This window comes from Prionailurus bengalensis, chromosome C1 (genome assembly GCF_016509475.1).
Source record: "Prionailurus bengalensis isolate Pbe53 chromosome C1, Fcat_Pben_1.1_paternal_pri, whole genome shotgun sequence".
Lineage (NCBI taxonomy): Eukaryota > Metazoa > Chordata > Mammalia > Carnivora > Felidae > Prionailurus > Prionailurus bengalensis.
Genome location: NC_057345.1, coordinates 44,649,312 through 44,666,453, shown reverse-complemented (window position 1 = coordinate 44,666,453; position 17,142 = coordinate 44,649,312). Strand labels below are relative to the sequence as shown.

General features: G+C 49.8%; 1 protein-coding gene across 2 annotated transcripts in view; it reads left to right on the top strand.

The window, feature by feature from the left end:
• The window catches only part of USP24 (ubiquitin specific peptidase 24), a 142,825-nt gene extending 125,683 nt beyond the window's left edge, over positions 1–17,142 (top strand). For both annotated transcript variants that reach the window (XM_043575084.1, XM_043575083.1), the window contains exons 60-68: positions 1,674–1,795; positions 2,715–2,828; positions 4,958–5,023; positions 7,718–7,784; positions 8,782–8,860; positions 10,885–10,960; positions 11,573–11,659; positions 12,000–12,110; positions 14,393–17,142. In XM_043575084.1, the coding sequence (XP_043431019.1) occupies positions 1,674–1,795; positions 2,715–2,828; positions 4,958–5,023; positions 7,718–7,784; positions 8,782–8,860; positions 10,885–10,960; positions 11,573–11,659; positions 12,000–12,110; positions 14,393–14,455 (785 nt within the window). In that variant the 3' untranslated portion in view covers positions 14,456–17,142. The remainder of the gene's footprint in view (positions 1–1,673; positions 1,796–2,714; positions 2,829–4,957; positions 5,024–7,717; positions 7,785–8,781; positions 8,861–10,884; positions 10,961–11,572; positions 11,660–11,999; positions 12,111–14,392) is intronic.

The following is a 17,142-nucleotide window of genomic DNA, read 5'->3' as shown; positions in this document are numbered from 1 at the left end:
GGAACACTTAAATTTTTTTGTTTTAATGCATGTTAAATTTCACCTTATTAGTTTGTCACAAGAGAAAGTCATTTATTTGGTGGGGAGGGGTATACAAATATTTTTTAAAAATACTCTAGGGGGCGCCTGGGTGGCGCAGTCGGTTAAGCGTCCGACTTCCGCCAGGTCACGATCCCGCGGTCCGTGAGTTCGAGCCCCGCGTTGGGCTCTGGGCTGATTGTTCGCAGCCTGGAGCCTGTTTCCGATTCTGTGTCTCCCTCTCTCTCTGCCCCTCCCCCGTTCATGCTCTGTCTCTCTCTGTCCCAAAAATAAATAAAAAAACGTTGAAAAAAAATATTAAAAAAAAAAATAAAAATACTCTAGGATTAGAGGCTAATTCAGAGTTCACTCATTACATTCATTACTATAATTGGCCCAGCTAATCTAGTGGGGAAAATAGCCAAGTGTGGGTTGCAGTCTCCTAGCTGTGTGAACTTGACCTTTCTGATCCTAGATACAAAATGGAAATATTAAAAGCATAACTCCCCAGGTATAATGAGGATTAATGAGATAAAATGTTAAAGTACTTTGTAAAACCGAAGACGATTCAGACGAGAATTATGTCGTGGACGTGTGTTTGGATATAAGAGGCAACAGTTGGTACCTTTCCCGCTTTGTCCCCCAGAACCACTAGTCTGTCCTCATTTAGCGCAGCTGAGACACAAGTCGCCTCTGTGCTTAATCCAGTATCCTAAGCTGTGTGTGCACCACGTTTTTATACTGTGCCCGGGCCTTGTCAGGACAGCACCAACAGCAGTGACGATAGTCATACAAGAGGGCAGCTGGAAAGTATTCAGTGTTTTCTGTGTGCTGTGTGCTCTGTACGTGTGAAATCCCCTCAGCAAACCTGTGAGGGATAGTCCCCTTCCACAGACGGGGAACCAGAGCACGGGCAGGCCTCGGAGCTTACACAGGCCTCAGCTGGGAAGTGGCACAGGGGTGGGTATGTGAGCGCAAGCCTCTGGTCACCAGCAGGTGTAGTAGGCGTCCCTGTCATCTGACCAGGAAGATCTGATAGAAGTCCCGGGCATCACTCTGATCTGGAAATGCTTCCTGACTCCAGAGGACCACTGAGGAGCGCTCAGATGGTTGTGGGGTAGTTTGTTTCCTTCACTCTGACTCATACACCTAAAAAGACAAGGCTGCCTAATCTGTGAGCTCAGACAGGTTTGTAAAAGAAAGCCAGAGTGTGAGTCCGTGTTTTCTAGCACGTGGGGCAGCTCACCCCTTCCATGTGGGGTGATTCTGCTTAGCATCGATGGTGTTGGCCATTATTAGAGGGCGCTTGTTTGAGCAACTAATGTCTCGTCCAGTGTCCCTTCAGAGGGCATTTGAGCATTTTGTTTCATATACCATTTACATTTTACTTCTTTGAAAGATTGTCTTGGGTGGGGTCACTAGGAGTCTGGAGATGTAAGTAGTCGCTCTGACAACTTAGGCACACGCTGTGAGAAGTAGGTAAACATTTTGTCCTGTCTGCATGCCCGGCTTCCCCACCAGACTGTGAGGGAACAGGCTGTAAGTACTGAGCAGTTGCGTATATGAATCTCAAGAGCATCGCTTCACCTTGTAGATTGTCTGCCTTGTAAGATAACATCAAGTGAGATGGGTGTGCTTTTTTTGGTCCCCTAAAGCTCCTGGTGTATTTAAACAACGGCCACCTATTAGCATCGCCCCCTCCAGCCCTCTGCTGCCCCTCCATGAGGAAGTAGAAGCCTTGTTGTTCTTGTCTGAAGGGAAGCCTTACCTGTTAGAGGTAAGTTCTTGATCTTCTGGAACCATTTTCTTTTTCATTATTTTCTCTTTGCGGAAACATGCCCTTTGTGATATTTTGCATGTCGCTCCGACGAAGGAGAGTATTGTTAAGAGAAGAAAAGATTCTTTCAAATCAATTTTTCTTCCTGGGTATATGTCAGAAAGAAATGATCCGCTGAAGGAAATTTTTATCAGTCCTCTCTGCAAGCGAGGACTGGACCTCCGGGTCCAGCCCAGCTGATTTCCCCCCTGCCCCGCCCGGGTCTCAGGAGGAAGTGAACGACGCCATCAGTTACTCAGTTTATTATCTGAAGGTTTTGTTCCCAGTCTTCTGTGCGGGAGACTACATACGGCTCTGGAGCACACCCTTTTGGTAAATCTCAGGACTGTGGGAGTGGGCTGCTCCCAGCCCTTCATCGTGTCACACGCCGTGTGGCCGACCTGCAGCTGGCGTCCTTCCCCTTCCGCCCAGGGCTGCCTACTGCTAAGAATTTAATCTGCCAGACCCTCTTCCGAAACTTGATTTACATGTATAAATCTGTGAGCCGTGTATCATACTGGTGGTTTAATCATGTCAGCAGTGCTGTACTCTGTATCTTTTGGTTTCTTTAGCTTAACATTGTTTACTTTAGGGATCTGTCAGTGACTCTCTTAATTTAGTGCTGGCGGTGGTGGTGCATTTGGGGCATTTATCTTTGAATATCCGATGAACGCGACTCCCCTGGGGAAAGAAGGTGTGCACATTTGCACAGATTTTTTTTCCAGACCGACTTAGGCCTCTGGCAGTTAAGAAAGCCTGTTGTGAGGTGATGTTGAAGAGCTTGACCCTGAGTATGTCTATTTCAGTTAAAGTCAGAAACAACATATCGACAATTAACCCCGCCCTGAGAAAGTTTCCTCCTTTCATACCCTCCCGCCAGGTGATGTTTGCTTTGCGAGAGCTGACGGGCTCGCTCCTGGCGCTCATCGAGATGGTCGTGTACTGCTGCTTCTGTAACGAGCACTTCTCCTTCACCATGCTGCACTTCATTAAGGTAGGGTCTCCGCGAGAGACCGGCGCGGGCTGGGGGCCTGCCGCCGAGTCTGTAGGGAAGGGCGCCTTTGCTCCCAGGAAAGATGCCGCTTTCAGCGACTTAGTTGCTGTTTCTAATCAGAAACATACTGTAGGCCCCTTTTGTTTTGTTTTTTTGTTTTTGTTTTTGTTTTTCAACGTTTATTTATTTTTGGGACAGAGAGAGACAGAGCATGAACGGGGGAGGGGCAGAGAGAGAGGGAGACACAGAATCGGAAACAGGCTCCAGGCTCCGAGCCATCAGCCCAGAGCCTGACGCGGGGCTCGAACTCCCGGACCGCGAGATCGTGACCTGGCTAAAGTCGGACGCTTAACCGACTGCGCCACCCAGGCGCCCCTGTAGGCCCCTTTTTAAAAGCTAAAGACTAAAAAGAACCCAGAGTCTTTCCATTCACTGATAATCACCACGAACCTTCCCTTAGGTTTCCCTTTTATTTTCTGTGCGTGTATTTTACCGTAATTGGAATTTTACCGTCTTTACGTCTTTGTGTCCTTTTTTCACCTGCCGTTATAAGTATTTTCCCACGTTATGAAGTTACCTTCGAGGCCCTTTCATCCTCTCGTCTACCATCATTTACTTAGCCATTCCCTTCCCGGCGATGCACGTTTGCCTTGGGCTCAGCTGTTAAGTACTTAGAATGTACTTCATAGTTAATCATATGCAGTGGTGACCGTTACTATGTAAGATGGGTTTCCAATTCCAGGTCCTTTTCACCAGGCAACATTTTAAAACTCAAAAGTAGGTTTTTCTTACCTCCTGAAGAAGTGACGTAACTCATTAGGAAGCTCTGATCGGTACTGGACTCGTCCAGACGTTGCACTTAACTGGGCACCACGTGCTGTTCCAGCCATTTACACATGGAACTCTCAAGTGGTCCTATGATGTAAATACTACAACTGTTACCATTTTACAGTTGAGGAAACTGAGGCACAGAGTAAGTAACTTGCCCAGAGTCCCGTAGCTAGTAAGTGGCAAAGTGGGGATCTGAACGTCGGCAGTCTGGCTCCAGGGCTGTGCTCTCAGCCATAGTGCGTACTGCCTTTCTGGGAATTACTAGAAAAACCTTGAAGCCAGCACATATTTTTCTTAGTTTTTAATCTTGAATTTTTTTAATTATACGGATAATGCACGCCTGCGTTTTCTTTGTGAAAAATTAAGACGTGATAAGGCCAAAGTCCACCAAGCAAGCGTGTCCCCTCTCCATCCTACCTCAGGGATCAGTCCTGTCCCCTTCGCTGTGTCCTTTCAGGCCTCTTTTTGTGAATCGTTACCATATATATTGGTTTCTGCTCACAGAATCTCGGCCACCCCTTCTTACCTTCTTATCTGCACCAGGATTTGTAATGGTGACACCTGTAGGGTTAAGAAGTGGCAGGTGAGCAGTGGATTATGTGTTCAGACTGTTCCTAAAACGTGTTTGCCCTGAGCCTTTTCTGTGGAGACCTGTGTCAGAGGTGATTGAGTTCCTCTTACCCTTTACTAATTATACGGCCTCAGGCAGTTTCCTCCTGTTAAGTGGAAGGGAAGTATGACTTAACAGACTGTGACACACGGAATGCCCCCTCAGTACCGGACCTGGCACCTTGAAGGGCAGTGTTGTAACGCAGTGTCCTTCCCCACGGTCCACATGCGTGAGGCCGGTAAGGCGCCCAGCGGAGCGTGAGTTTTACGAACCGTGATCCCTTCACCTAGTGTGCCTTGGCGAGTTTTCTATTCCGTAAGCTGACCTTTCTCACATATATCACTCATAGCATCCTTACCCCAGAGCGTGTGTTCTGGAAAACAGAGTAGGTTATGTGCGAATGAAATAGAAACAGAAATTTGGGCCTGTTTGCTTAAAATTCTCTTTTCCTCTCTGCCTTTCTTCCTCTGTCCTTCCTAATTGCGTAGTGCGGTATCCTGGTCTCGCAGTGTTACAGTCCGTAGAGACTGCTTTAGTCCCAGGCTTAGCCCAGAGAGGACAGCTGGCCCAGGGTCGAGCCGACAGTGGTGGATTTAGAACTGGAGTCCAGCCCTGTTGCTTTTGCCACTCTGATGAGCTTTCCACTGAAGACTCACTGGAATTTTTGTGCTTCTAAAAAATTTTTCAGAACCAACTAGAAACGGCTCCACCCCATGAGTTGAAGAACACGTTCCAGCTCCTCCATGAGATACTGGTAAGTGAAAAACGTTCTGATTCTCCTGTGCTGTTCACTAGGGCTACCGGTCAGGGCGCTGGGGTGGCTCCATCGGTTGCGCGTCCAACTCTTGATTTCAGCTCAGGTCGTGGTCTCAACGGTTGTGAGATCGAGCCCCATGTCAGGCTCTGTGCTGAGTGTGGAACCTGCCTAAGATACTCTCTCTCTCAGGGCGCCTGGGTGGCTCAGTCAGTTGGGCATCTGACTTCGGCTCAGGGCGTGATCTCACGGTCCGTGAATTCGAGCCCCACGTCGGGCTCTGTGCTGACAGCTCAGAGCCTGCAGCCTGCTTCGGATCCTGTGTCTCCCTCTCTCTCTGCCCCTCCCCTGCTCAAGCTCTCTCTCTGTCTCTCTCAAAAATAAACGTTAAAAAAAATTTTTTTTTAAGATTTTTTCTCTCTCTCTCTCTCTCTCTCTCTCTCCCCCCCTGCTCCTCTCTCCCTCCCTCTCTCCCTCCCTGCCTCCCTCGTCTCCCTCCTTCCTCCACTCACACTCTCTTTCTAAAATTAAAAAAAAGAAAATAGCTTGTTCTAGTCAGCTTGTGTTTGCAAACAGAAAGTTCGTGTCCTTGTATCGTCTTGTACCCGCTTGGCCCGCACTTAAGTGGGTCCTCTTTACCGCAGTCATGTTTCTGTCATTACTGACTGGGAGGCTAGTGGTAAGGAAACTACTTCGTGGGAACTCACAGTGGAGCGAGGGAGCCCGCCAAGTATAGGCAGTGACAGTGCAGAGAGCAAGGAAGTGGTGGCCGGGGGACTGTGCCGAGCACGGATGCCGTCTCCTTCAGACCTCAGGATAACCGTCACGTAAATTGCTGCTCTACAGTTCATTCACATCTAAGACCCCGCTGATTGCCCACGTGCTACTAAAATTCCTGCTTACAAGCCACGAAACGGGAACGTGATCCACCGTGGGATGCGTTCCAATTCCGGATACGGAGGAGAGGCAGGGGAGAACTCAGCTGTAAGCAGTGAAGTCCATTATTGGTAGAAACTGCACCTCAGCGATGTGGAGGGATTTGCCCAAGGCCACCCTTGAATGGAAGGGACAGAGTCAGGATCTGAGCCAGGCGACCGGCCCCAGGGCCCGTGCTCTCCACCAGCTCGTTTGCGGGGCCCGTAAGGAAGTGGCGTCAGCAGGAGGAGAGGGAATGGAGTAGGGCTTGGGGAACAAAGCCCAGACCAACTCGTGAAAGGCTCCGGGTACCAACGCATGTGGGCTTTTTTCCTGTAGGCCTGTGGTTGCACGCTGGTAGCCGGGTTCTGCCTACATGCCTATTGTATTTGACCCAGAGTTGTTTTGTTTTGTCATTTCTGGGTTCTGGCCTGTCTTGACAAACCAGGTCATGTGACACACTGGCCCCATTTCCTGGATGCCCCAGTCACCCAGAGCAGTTAGCAGCTTGCCCCGCTCAGCTGAGGCACATGCTGTCCAGTGCCCCTCTGTCCTCACTGCTCCTTATTGTCATTCCTAGCCCTCTTGGTTCATTTCCTGCTGTCCTGGCCTGTGTAGACATTTCATTTTGCAACCCCTGCCATCACTGTTGGGCGCCATGGGAAGGCTTTAACAGGGGAGTGATGGGACCTGACTTAGGTCTTAGAAAGGTTCCCCTGGCACTTGTTTTGAAGGACTGACCGAAGAAGGAAGCAGGGTTGGAATTGGAAAACCACACGGGCATGTGTGGCAGTAACCTGGGTGTGAAATAACAAGGTCCGAATGGCAGAGAGACAGGGCAGAGGCAGCAAGGAACAGGTCTCGACGTGTTTGGTGGGAGAGGCAATCAGTAGACCTTGACGACTGGTTGTGGGCCGGCAAGAGCCTAGCCCAGGGCTCGCTAAGCAGATGCAGAGTCCGGGTTTCTGGTAGGTCCCTGAGACTTAGCTTAGGCCTTGGCACAGGGTGGGCATTCAGTAAACATTTCTGAATAAGGAAAGACACCATGGATACCAGTTAGAAACAGCCTATCTCTCTGGTCGTTTACCTCCTTTTTAGTCCTAGCACTTTTACAAAACACAGAAGATTGTTGCCCCTCAGGAGAAGGACAGTGTATTGTTGGTCTGTTCAGCAGCAAACCACTTGGCCTGCTGTCCTGTGCATAGTTCAACGCCAGGCACAAGAAGGACAGCCACAAGCAGGACACAGATCCAGCCCTTTGCGGCTTGGCATAAACCTCCATGCAGCGTGGAGAGACTGTACTGTAGCAAAACTTTCACGTGGTTTTGACAGACAGTTTAGACCCTAAACCTCTTATCCTTGGGATCATGCAATACACGTCCTTAGAGCCCGCTAGGTTACTATTGACAGCTGTGGATATAGTTGGTAAGAACACATAGACAGGAAGTGAATGGATCTGCAACTCTTCCTGAACTTTTTCATCTTTAGTTTAAAATTTAAGGGGTTCCTGGCTGACTCATTCAGTAGAGCATGTGACTCGATCTTGAGGTCTCAAGAGTTCGAGCCCCATGTTGGGGACTAGGTTGTACTTTAAATAAACAAATAAAATAAAATTTAAGGTACTGTCGAGATACATGTCAGTGACACGTTGTTGGCATTGGGTTTTGTTAAGTGAGGAACTAAACCTCTTGAACAGAATTATTTTTAAAAGGCACCAGTGCGTGCCATCGCACAAGTCCCTTCTTTCATTCACCGGCCTTTGTCTCCTTCCTGTCACAGGTCATTGAAGATCCCATACAGGTGGAGCGAGTCAAATTTGTGTTTGAGACAGAAAATGGATTATTAGGTGAGTAGCCTGGCCTTCCTGAGAAACGTCTGTAGCAGACGGGCAGATGGCCTGTTATGGCTGGCCTCCTCCCTGACAGGTCTGCTCCGGGGCTCTTCCCCGCGGGGGACCTTGGGGTCCCGTTCCTGGGGCAGATAAGAGTCAGCGATGCTGTGACTTTTTTCAACAGCGAAAGGCTGCTTTCTGATGTCAGAAGTCTTTCATTCTGCTCTGCAGCCACTGGGGAGGGAAAAGGACGTTGTCATGCTCATGAGATAGGATTGTTGTTTTGTTTTTACCTGTGGTATGAATGCACCCAGATTTCTTTTATCTGGTTGTAAATTTTTTGTCAGAAGGCTAAAGTGGCTTTAATGAGCTGTTTCTTAGAAAGTGTGGTTAAAAATAGTCCTCTTCAACATCCACCACCCACCTGTATTTCCAATTAATCTGAGTCATTTTAGATTTTGCTCTGTAGCAAGAGATTTAAGACCTCTTATTCCAGAAAAGAAATGCAAGCTAAAAAGCCGTGACATTCAAGGCCACTGAGCGGCACCCAGGCTCCCTGGAACTTCCAGACCATGCCCTCCTCAAGGGCAGGGACCAAGTACTATTTACTTCTACATCCCCAAAGTGCAGAGCAGGAAGTATGTGTTGAACTGAACTAATACCCAAATTTCCATTTATCAAACTGAAAGTGTTGTAACCAGTCTTCTGTCAGTAGCATGGTGGGTAGAAAAGCTCGAAGGTCTGTTGAATAATCAGTAGAAGTTTTAGTTCCTTTTGGCTCTCCTAAAAGTCACACCTCCACCGCCACATGGTTTCTTGAATACTATTCAGTGTTTCTGCCCATCAGCATGTGGGGAGTCCTGTCGAATCCGCGCCCCCATGCTGATAGTCCGTCCCCTGTCTACTGATCAGACCAGCTGGCTGTAAGTGTTCAGAACAAGAGAGTAGTGTTACCGGGACCCGCCTGCAGTGCCCTGCTTTCTTGTCACAATTTCCTGTTCTCTCCACTCAGCTCTGATGCACCACAGTAATCACGTGGACAGCAGTCGCTGCTACCAGTGTGTCAAATTCCTCGTGACTCTTGCTCAAAAGTAAGTATCAACTCAAAACGCAGGGAGGAGACGGTGTGTTCAGTTACAAGCCGTATGGCCAGGAAAAAAATCTGCCTCGCTGGAGTTCCTAGAGAGCCTGAGTCAGGGCGTGCTTGCTGGGGTGGTTCAGAAACCGGCTCACGTGACCTCGAGGAGAGGTGAAGGGAATGTCCGAAGAGCAGCAGATCTTGCGGAACCCAAGACCAAAGGCTGAACCGGCGGGGCTCGTGCAGGCAAGGCAGGAATCAAGGCGGATTTGGGGACCTTAACCAGAGTTCACGCACTCGGGCTTGAGATGGCTTCAGGTCACGTAACACCCTACCACCTCTGTCAGGCGCTGGATCCCCACTTTCTAACCGGTCTCTCCAGAGACAGAACAGTGTTGTGGCTGCCTCCACGTAGGAGCCCAGGCCCTGTGCTGAGTGCCTCGCCCTACTCTCATTTAATCTTCGCAGCCGCTCCGCGCGGCTGGATACCGCTAGTCCCTCGGGGTGGGCGGTTTAAGCGGCATGCCTGCAGTCAGAGCGAGGGCTCGAGCACAGGCGATGGGCTTCACGGAACGGTCCTCTTCTCCTTTGCTTAATTGTGGTAAAACACACACAACACAGAAGTTACCATTTCAGCCACCCGTCAGTGTACAAATCCACGGCGTTAAGTGCGTTTGCGTTGCTGCTCAGCCATTGCCGCCACCCGTCTCCAGAACTTTGTCAGCTTCCCAAACTGAAACTCTGTACCGACGAAGCAGTGACTCCCCATTCTCCCTTCCCCTCTTCCCCCAGCAGCCCCCCTCCTACTTTCTCTCTCCACGAACCTGACTCCTCTAGGTGCCTTATGTAAGTGGAATCCCGCAGCGTTTGTCCTGTCGTGACTGGCTGAGTTCACCTCGCGTGGTGTGCTCAAGGTTCATCCATGTTGTAGCCTGTGCCAGAATCCCCTTCCGTTTTCAAGGCCCAGAATACTCCCCGGGGTGGCTCTACCACGTTTTGTCCACTTGGCGGTCGACAGGCACTCGGAAAACCAAGGTTGTTGGTGTTGGAAGGAACCGTCGTGGTTTGCTGCTTCGGCTCCCCTGGGTAGGACGTGGGCAAACAAAAAGCCAGAGTGGCCGCGTGGTGACCCGAGGCTACAGAACACGTTATGCCACGCCACTGGGTCTCCATTTATCTTGCCCCAGATTTTTACCGATTCTTCAGCATGGGTATTGCCATCCTTGGATTTGTACCCAAATACGAATAAGAAATCTCTTGGCCTTACTCTTGCTGCATTTGAGTGTCCTGCACAAATTAAATGAGAGCTCTGGTGAAATAATGGGCGAACGTGCGTTTTCCCAGTGACACAGCATTGTGGACATGAGGGAGATCATCCTGCCACGGTTGTGGGTTCGTTAACCAGGCTCGATACGGGCGGCATGACGTGAGAAGTACTCGCCTAAGTGGCATTTCCAGGTAGTGTTGGGGCCTCATGGTATGTCTGATGCGGGTACGTAGTCCAGATAGCAGTGTCTTCATCTGTGCCTCTCTGTCCCTCCTGGAACCTGCACTGCACACACACAGGATCCCCGTCAGCGCTGCCTTTGACTCTGAGAGGCAGCTTTCTAAGTGGACAAAGAAAACTGCAGAGAGAGGGGGGCTCCGGACCATACTTTAAAATTGGCTTTCCGGGAATTATGACTCGCATCACAAAAGTGTAAAGACTGGCTTTGATTCTTTCGAGAATCATTTCTGTAGTTAGCTGTACAGTGTGTCGTGGGGTTTTCTTGTTTATTTTTGAGTTTCCGTCTTTGAATTGTAATAGGACTGAGTGGATGAACTGGTCGTAGGTCAGAGACCTTTCGCTACACGTTTACCTTCTTTTGCCTTTTGAAGTTTAAACATCTGAATGTATCTGAACCAAAAGCAAGTAAAAAACTCTAGAAAGACAACTGAACTTTAGCAAAAGTAGCATTTGTGTATCAGAATCAAAGGGGATGAAACAAGTATATTTGCAAGGAAAGCATTTGGCTGATAGAATTCCCCAATCACCAGGTGTCCTGCTGCTAAGGAATACTTCAAGGAGAATTCCCACCACTGGAGTTGGGCTGTACAATGGCTACAGAAGAAGGTAATTGCATTTTGAACTTTTCTGGCTATCACGTAGGAATCAGTAAGAGCACATCTTGTTTGTTTGTTTGTTTATTTTTGAGAGAGACAGAGTGTGAGCAGGGGAGGGGCAGAGAGAGAGAGGGAGACACAGAAGCTGAAACAGGCTCCAGGCTCTGAGCTGTCCGCACAGAGCCCGACGCGGGGCTCGAACTCATGGACCGTGAGATCACGACCTGAGCCGAAGTCGGACGCTCAACCGACTGAGCCCCCCAGGCGCCCCAAGAGCACTTCTTACCAGGAAAAACCTCTTCATTTGGAGACTGGCCTCAACGTTTGGTCAGACTTCAAACTTTTTTCGGTACAGCTGGTACCTATCATGACACATTAAGTTTGCGTCTTAACACAGCATCTTAACTGTATAGGTAAGAGAGCAGGTGATTACGTGAGATGTAGGATCTCACTGGGGTCTTGCGAGGGGACGTGAACCCCTCCAAGAAAGCATCTCCTGGTGTGTTAGACCTGGGTGGGTCTGTGTGCTGTGTTAATGCTTTTTATATTCAGATATCTAATGGTGGAAATTGTGGACTCCCGTGGGCTTGTCTCTGATGGCGTCTTTGACTTTCCGTCTCAGATGTCAGAACATTACTGGACTCCACAGAGTAATGTCTCTAACGAAACATCAACTGGAAAAACCTTCCAGCGGACGATTTCAGCTCAGGTGAGGCCTCTCTTTTGGTTTTGTGTGGCTTGAAATCCCACAGGTAGGATTTGTGGTGTGTTTCACACTAAACATCGTAGTGCACTTAGCATGTGCCACAGCCTCGGAGCGACGAGAGGTGTGGGTGGCAATGAGAAAGGACCGAAGAAGGGAGTTTCTGTGAAGAGACAGCTTGTGTGGCCGGCAAATTCTGTGCCAGAGGAAAAGCGGTGGGGGCCGCAGGGGTGGGGGCACCCTGGCTGCTGCCGCGAAGGTAGCCCCTGGGGGTCAAGCGACGGGGAGTCTTTCTGGTGGCCCCACACACCCTGACTCTCTGCTCTCGTGTTCACGTCTCTCACAGGACACCCTGGCGTATGCCACAGCTCTGCTGAATGAGAAAGAGCAGTCCGGGAGCAGTAACGGCTCGGAGAGCAGTCCCGCGAACGAGAACGGGGAGAGGCATTTACAACAGGTACGGCTGTGGCCCGCGGCCCAGGGGAAGGGGCACCGCGCCCGCTCTGAAGCTTTACAGAAAGAATTTCCGTAATCAAGACCAAAGGAGACCCCAGCTCCGCCCTCTAGTGATGCTGTCGGGGGGGGGGGGGGGGGGGGGCCTCGCCGGCACTGCGCTCACAAGACAGAACAGCAGCAGCAGGGAGGGGAGGGAGGGGACTGCAGGGCTCGGGGCTCAGTGCGTGCTGGCCCTGGTGACCAAGATGGTCCTCGTACAGCCGGGCCGCAGACGCCTTCGTTCCAGCTGGCTCACGGCACTGCCGGCTTGCCACAAGTTCCACGTCCCGCCCCCCACCCACCCCCGCCCCCGCCTGTCACTTTCACCAGCCTCCCCAGAAACACGGACCCTTGAAAGGAAGGGCCATCGAAACACCTACTTGTCAGGGGAGTCAAAGAATAATTTTAAGCTTATTAAAAAAAAAAAAGAAAAAGAACACTTGATATGGGTCGCTCCGGTAGAAAAAGGAATGAAACATTGCTGGCGCGCTCACCGATGAAGCAGCCGTGAATGTCCCGCCAAGCGTCGCGTCTTCCCTCGGCCTGTATCACCTTGCGCCAGGGCGGTCTCCTCCATGGTCCCGCCACAGTGCTTGGCACAGAAGGCTCATTAAACGAATCCTGTTGATGTTGTGTGTGCCATTGTTTTCTAACCTTTCAAATTCTCACAACAGCCTCTTGAGGTCCCTGTTACCCTGACTTCACAGAAGGGACACGGATGCCCAGCACGGTGATGTGGTGTGACCCAGCAGTTGCCCTTGTCACCTACTCTGTTTGCAGAGAAGATCAAAGCTGTGGGACGAGAGGTCTCGCGGCTGCCAGGCTCACAGGCCCCAGGAGCATGTGTCCCCGCACGCGTGTACCCGCACCCTCGCCCACCTGGAACCTCTCCCTCTCCGCACGTCCCTTCCAGCAGTGTGTGTTTTGACACACCCTGTTCTCGCCTGTTCTCTAAAAACGACTCTCTCCCCTCTCTTCCTCTTCCCTCTTTCCCCGTTTGCACAGTCAGACTTCTCCAAGAATTGTCAGAACTTACAGTTCTTCTCTCTTGCTCCTCCTGGGACCTCTTCCAGGCTGACCCCCTGCCTAGTGGCTGGCTCACCACTAGGTAGGGGTGACAGGTGGCCTCCACTTGTCAGGCCTGGTCGTAGTGGAGCACACAGCAGCATGGGACCTTGCCGGCCGCTCCTCGCCTCTGGACAGTCTCTCCTGGGGCCTCCACGGTGCCTCACCCTCCTGGCTTTCCTCCAACCCCTCCACCTGTTCTCTCTCCGTCTCCATGGCTGATTCTCCTGGGTGCCAGCCGGGGCCATCCAGCTCCTTCCCTCAAAGGCCTCTCACGGCCAACATGCCTGATGCCTCCGCCCACCCCAGCGAGGGCTGGCCTTCCTTGGTGTCCTTATTAGAAACAGCGCCCTGTGTAGCAGGTGTCTTTCTGGACATTCCTTCGCACGCTGCAGTCCGTTCACCGATTGTGCCAGGTTGCCCTCTTAAACATCTCCTGTGCGTCTCTTCCGTCCTCATAAGGACTGGAGTGTCCTTGGTCTCTGAGGATGCCCCTGCATCACTCTTCCTTCCCGCAATGGGTCTCCATTGCTGTTAGGATAAAAGCCAGAATCCTCAGCACAGGCCTGCTAGGTTTGGCCCCTGCCTGCCTCTCTCCTCTCATGTTCTGTGTTCTGGATGCTGATGGCCTTCTCAGAGTTGATCAGATACCCTCTTTCCTTTTGCGTGGGGCTTCCCCCACTCACCCCTAACTCCCACTCGGCTTATGTGTCACTTTGTGGAGACTGCCTGCCCGTTCCCCACCCAACCCCCACCCACATCAGCCCCAACACACGACAGACATTCAGAACTTTGTTCGCATATCAGCTGAAGGCCGCACGGCTGGTGACAGAAACGGAATTCAGGGGTGAGCCAGAAGCTTCCTGGTCTTCGGCAGGCAGTGCAACACAGTGCTGGGGACGCAGCGGTTCACGTGGCTTTCCCAAGCGCGGCCTGCATTGTTGTATAGGAACATGATGACCCGAGGGCTCAGTGACCACACGAGAGCATAGAAATGAGAGTTTTGCACAATCAGGAACTGTCAAACACAGGGTGTTACAGTTAGGTTTTTGTTTCCCTTTGATCAAACGTGAAGCTGTTGAATGCGGACATTACCGAACACAAATAAGTCCCTCGGTGTTGAGAAGCTTTTCTCTAACTTGACCGTGCATGAACTTAACCTCCTTCTCTTTTTCGAAGGGTTCAGAGTCACCCATGATGATTGGCGAGTTGAGAAGCGACCTGGACGATGTCGACCCCTAGAGGAACAGCATGCCCAGCGTGCGGTGAGGAGTCACAGCTCTAGCACTGGGTGTTCAGCGCCCTCTCAAAACCCAGTTCTCACCCTTGAGCCCTTTAGAAGAGCCCGAAGCTCGGACTAGGAGAGCCTGCCGTGATCCCAGAGGAGCGTGTGTTTTTAAAGAAGGCACTCTTGGCCCCTGGAGAAGGTTAAGGAGCTGTTTGGCAGTGGGAGGAGGCCTTCCTCCGGATCACCTGTCCCGGGGCACAGTCCAAATGTGGATTCACAGTTCTGTGGAAATTCTAGGAAATAAAGCCGCTGGCAGACTTTTTCGTTTCACAAACATACAAGAGTGAATGAGGGTAAAGCCGTTGCTTTCTCCTTGATGCTACAACAGAAGTTCCTTTGGATTTTATATTTAAAAAAAAAAAAAAAAAAGCAAGCTGCCTTTAGATAGGCGGGGGCAAATTTTTAATCTTGCAGTAACATTGAATAGGAATATCCAATTTAAAATGATGTAAAGATAGGTAATAAAATTCCTTCCCATTGTAAAATAGTAGTTGAGGAACTCCGTTTACACAGACCTTTGTATTTAATATGTCTCCCTGTTTGTATAGCATCTCAGACGGGTCAGGACCAGAGGCCTAGGCATGAAGTTGGACCGTGATGAAATGTTACCAGGATCAAAAATTGGGAAATTTATTATGCTCTTTATTAAGGTATTTTTCTGATATGATTCAGGTTGAAAAGAGCAATTAAAAAAAAAAAAAGTGTTCTTCAGAAGTACAGGGTTCATTCTTTGATATCAATCGCTAAGGAAGTTGTGGCATTTTTCCCCAAATTTTGAAAACCGCAAAATAAAAAGCACTTTAAATTATAACCTTACGGAGTTTGACTTCATAAAATCACCTTTCTAATGCTTGGAGACATATTGAATAAACTGTAGTCTTAAATCATGTGATCTGCAATCATTTGCTTTTGCTTAAAACATACTTATCGAGACCCTTTGGCGCTGGTTGTATATGAAGTTAAATATTTGAGTTGAGAAACACTGCTCGGTGAGTTGTAGTAATTTGAACGGGGAGAAGGAATTTGAGACCTTGTTTCTCTGCAACATGACTAGCCAACAGTGAGAAGAAGATCGGGACAAGATTTACTTTCCCAGAAATAAGCATGAAGTAATTGAACAACTGGCCACTTCGTCGGTATTTCCCAATTCTAGCACCATTCACTCCTTTCAGATTTGGATCCCAGAGGGGAGAAGGGATATGCCAACGTACTTCATATATTTTGTGCATTTTGGATTTTGAGTCACATTTTACCTTTAGTTATGTGCTCTGCCTTGTTTTCAACTCACCGCGCACAGAACTAGGGAAGCTTAGGAAGTGCCAGGTTGCCCCTGTCGGTTAGATTTGCCAAGTCAAAGAGGCGTGGCCAGCCCCAAAGTGCCTTTTTGGTGGCTTTCCAGTTGTGTGGACACGTGACAGGACAGCTCTTCACTGCTGTGCACCTCGGCACCCGGCCCCGTCACTACTGAGCGCTGAGGTGACTGTGCAGCCGGCCGCAGCCGGTACCCGTGTCTACAGCCCGCCGCAGGCCATTGTCAAGGACACTGTGCAGAGGGAGGCCGCCTTTAAGAGCAGAACTGCGCCCTCGGAGAATTGGTCAGAAGCAGTTGGCAAATTGTCTATGGTTCTGCCGTCCTTGGGAATTCAGACGTGAGGTTTTAAAATCAATTCTGAGAACACGGATACTTCCCTGTCCTACTGTTTTCCCTACCCCACCCTCAACCTTCTCTCCGCCCCCATCCTCACACAACGATTGCGTAGGACATGACCTTGAAATGCCGGTGATGATCTGTGTTGGGATATCATCGCTGGCAACTGCACTCTCAGGAGCCCAAATTCAGGAGTGAAATTGCCACTTCTAGTCCCTTATTTCCTATGGAAACAACACCCCCCGCCACCCCCAGGACCTGCTGTCCTCACCGTAAGGCTTCATCAGGATCGCCCGTCACTGTTGTGTGTCATACGCGCTGGTTAAGTTTGTTTGTGTCATCGCTGCAGTGGACATCACTTCCTCTTTGCCGGGAACCACTTGATTTCCAACGGCTGCAGTCTGCAAACCTGCTGATGACTTTTTTTTTAATGTACAACAAAGTGACAATTACGACAGGCTTACCTTGGAAGAGTTGTCATTTTTACTGCCAATTTTTTGGACGAAGACGTTTTTATAAATCTTTCAAAATGGTCTGCACATCGAATAGGAATTGCACAACTAACTCAATGCTGTGTGTTCTCAAGAAGCTCCCTTCGTGAGGCCCTCCGGAGGGTGCCCGCTCTGCCCCGTAGAGGCATCTGGGAAGGAAAACCAACGAGCAGCCCGGCAGGTATCTTGCCCATGACTTCTCCTGGAGCGCTCACACGGTCACTGGCACTAGAAGCAATTGTAGGACCTAGGGCATCGTGTCCTCGGACTCACCCTATCTTGCCCCACCTTCCCTGCTAACATTGAGGTGTGTGCAGTTACCTTCTGAGCTTGGAACAAGCAGACTGGAATTTTCCTCTGCTACCTCTTGTGTACAAAATCTTGTTTATAAAATTTCAAAAGGAAGTAGGTAAACTAGGGAAGAATCGTAATCCTAAATTTGGATCATGAGTGGCAGAGTTCTTAGCTTCTAAGGGTATAAAATAAATTTTTCAAAAATGTA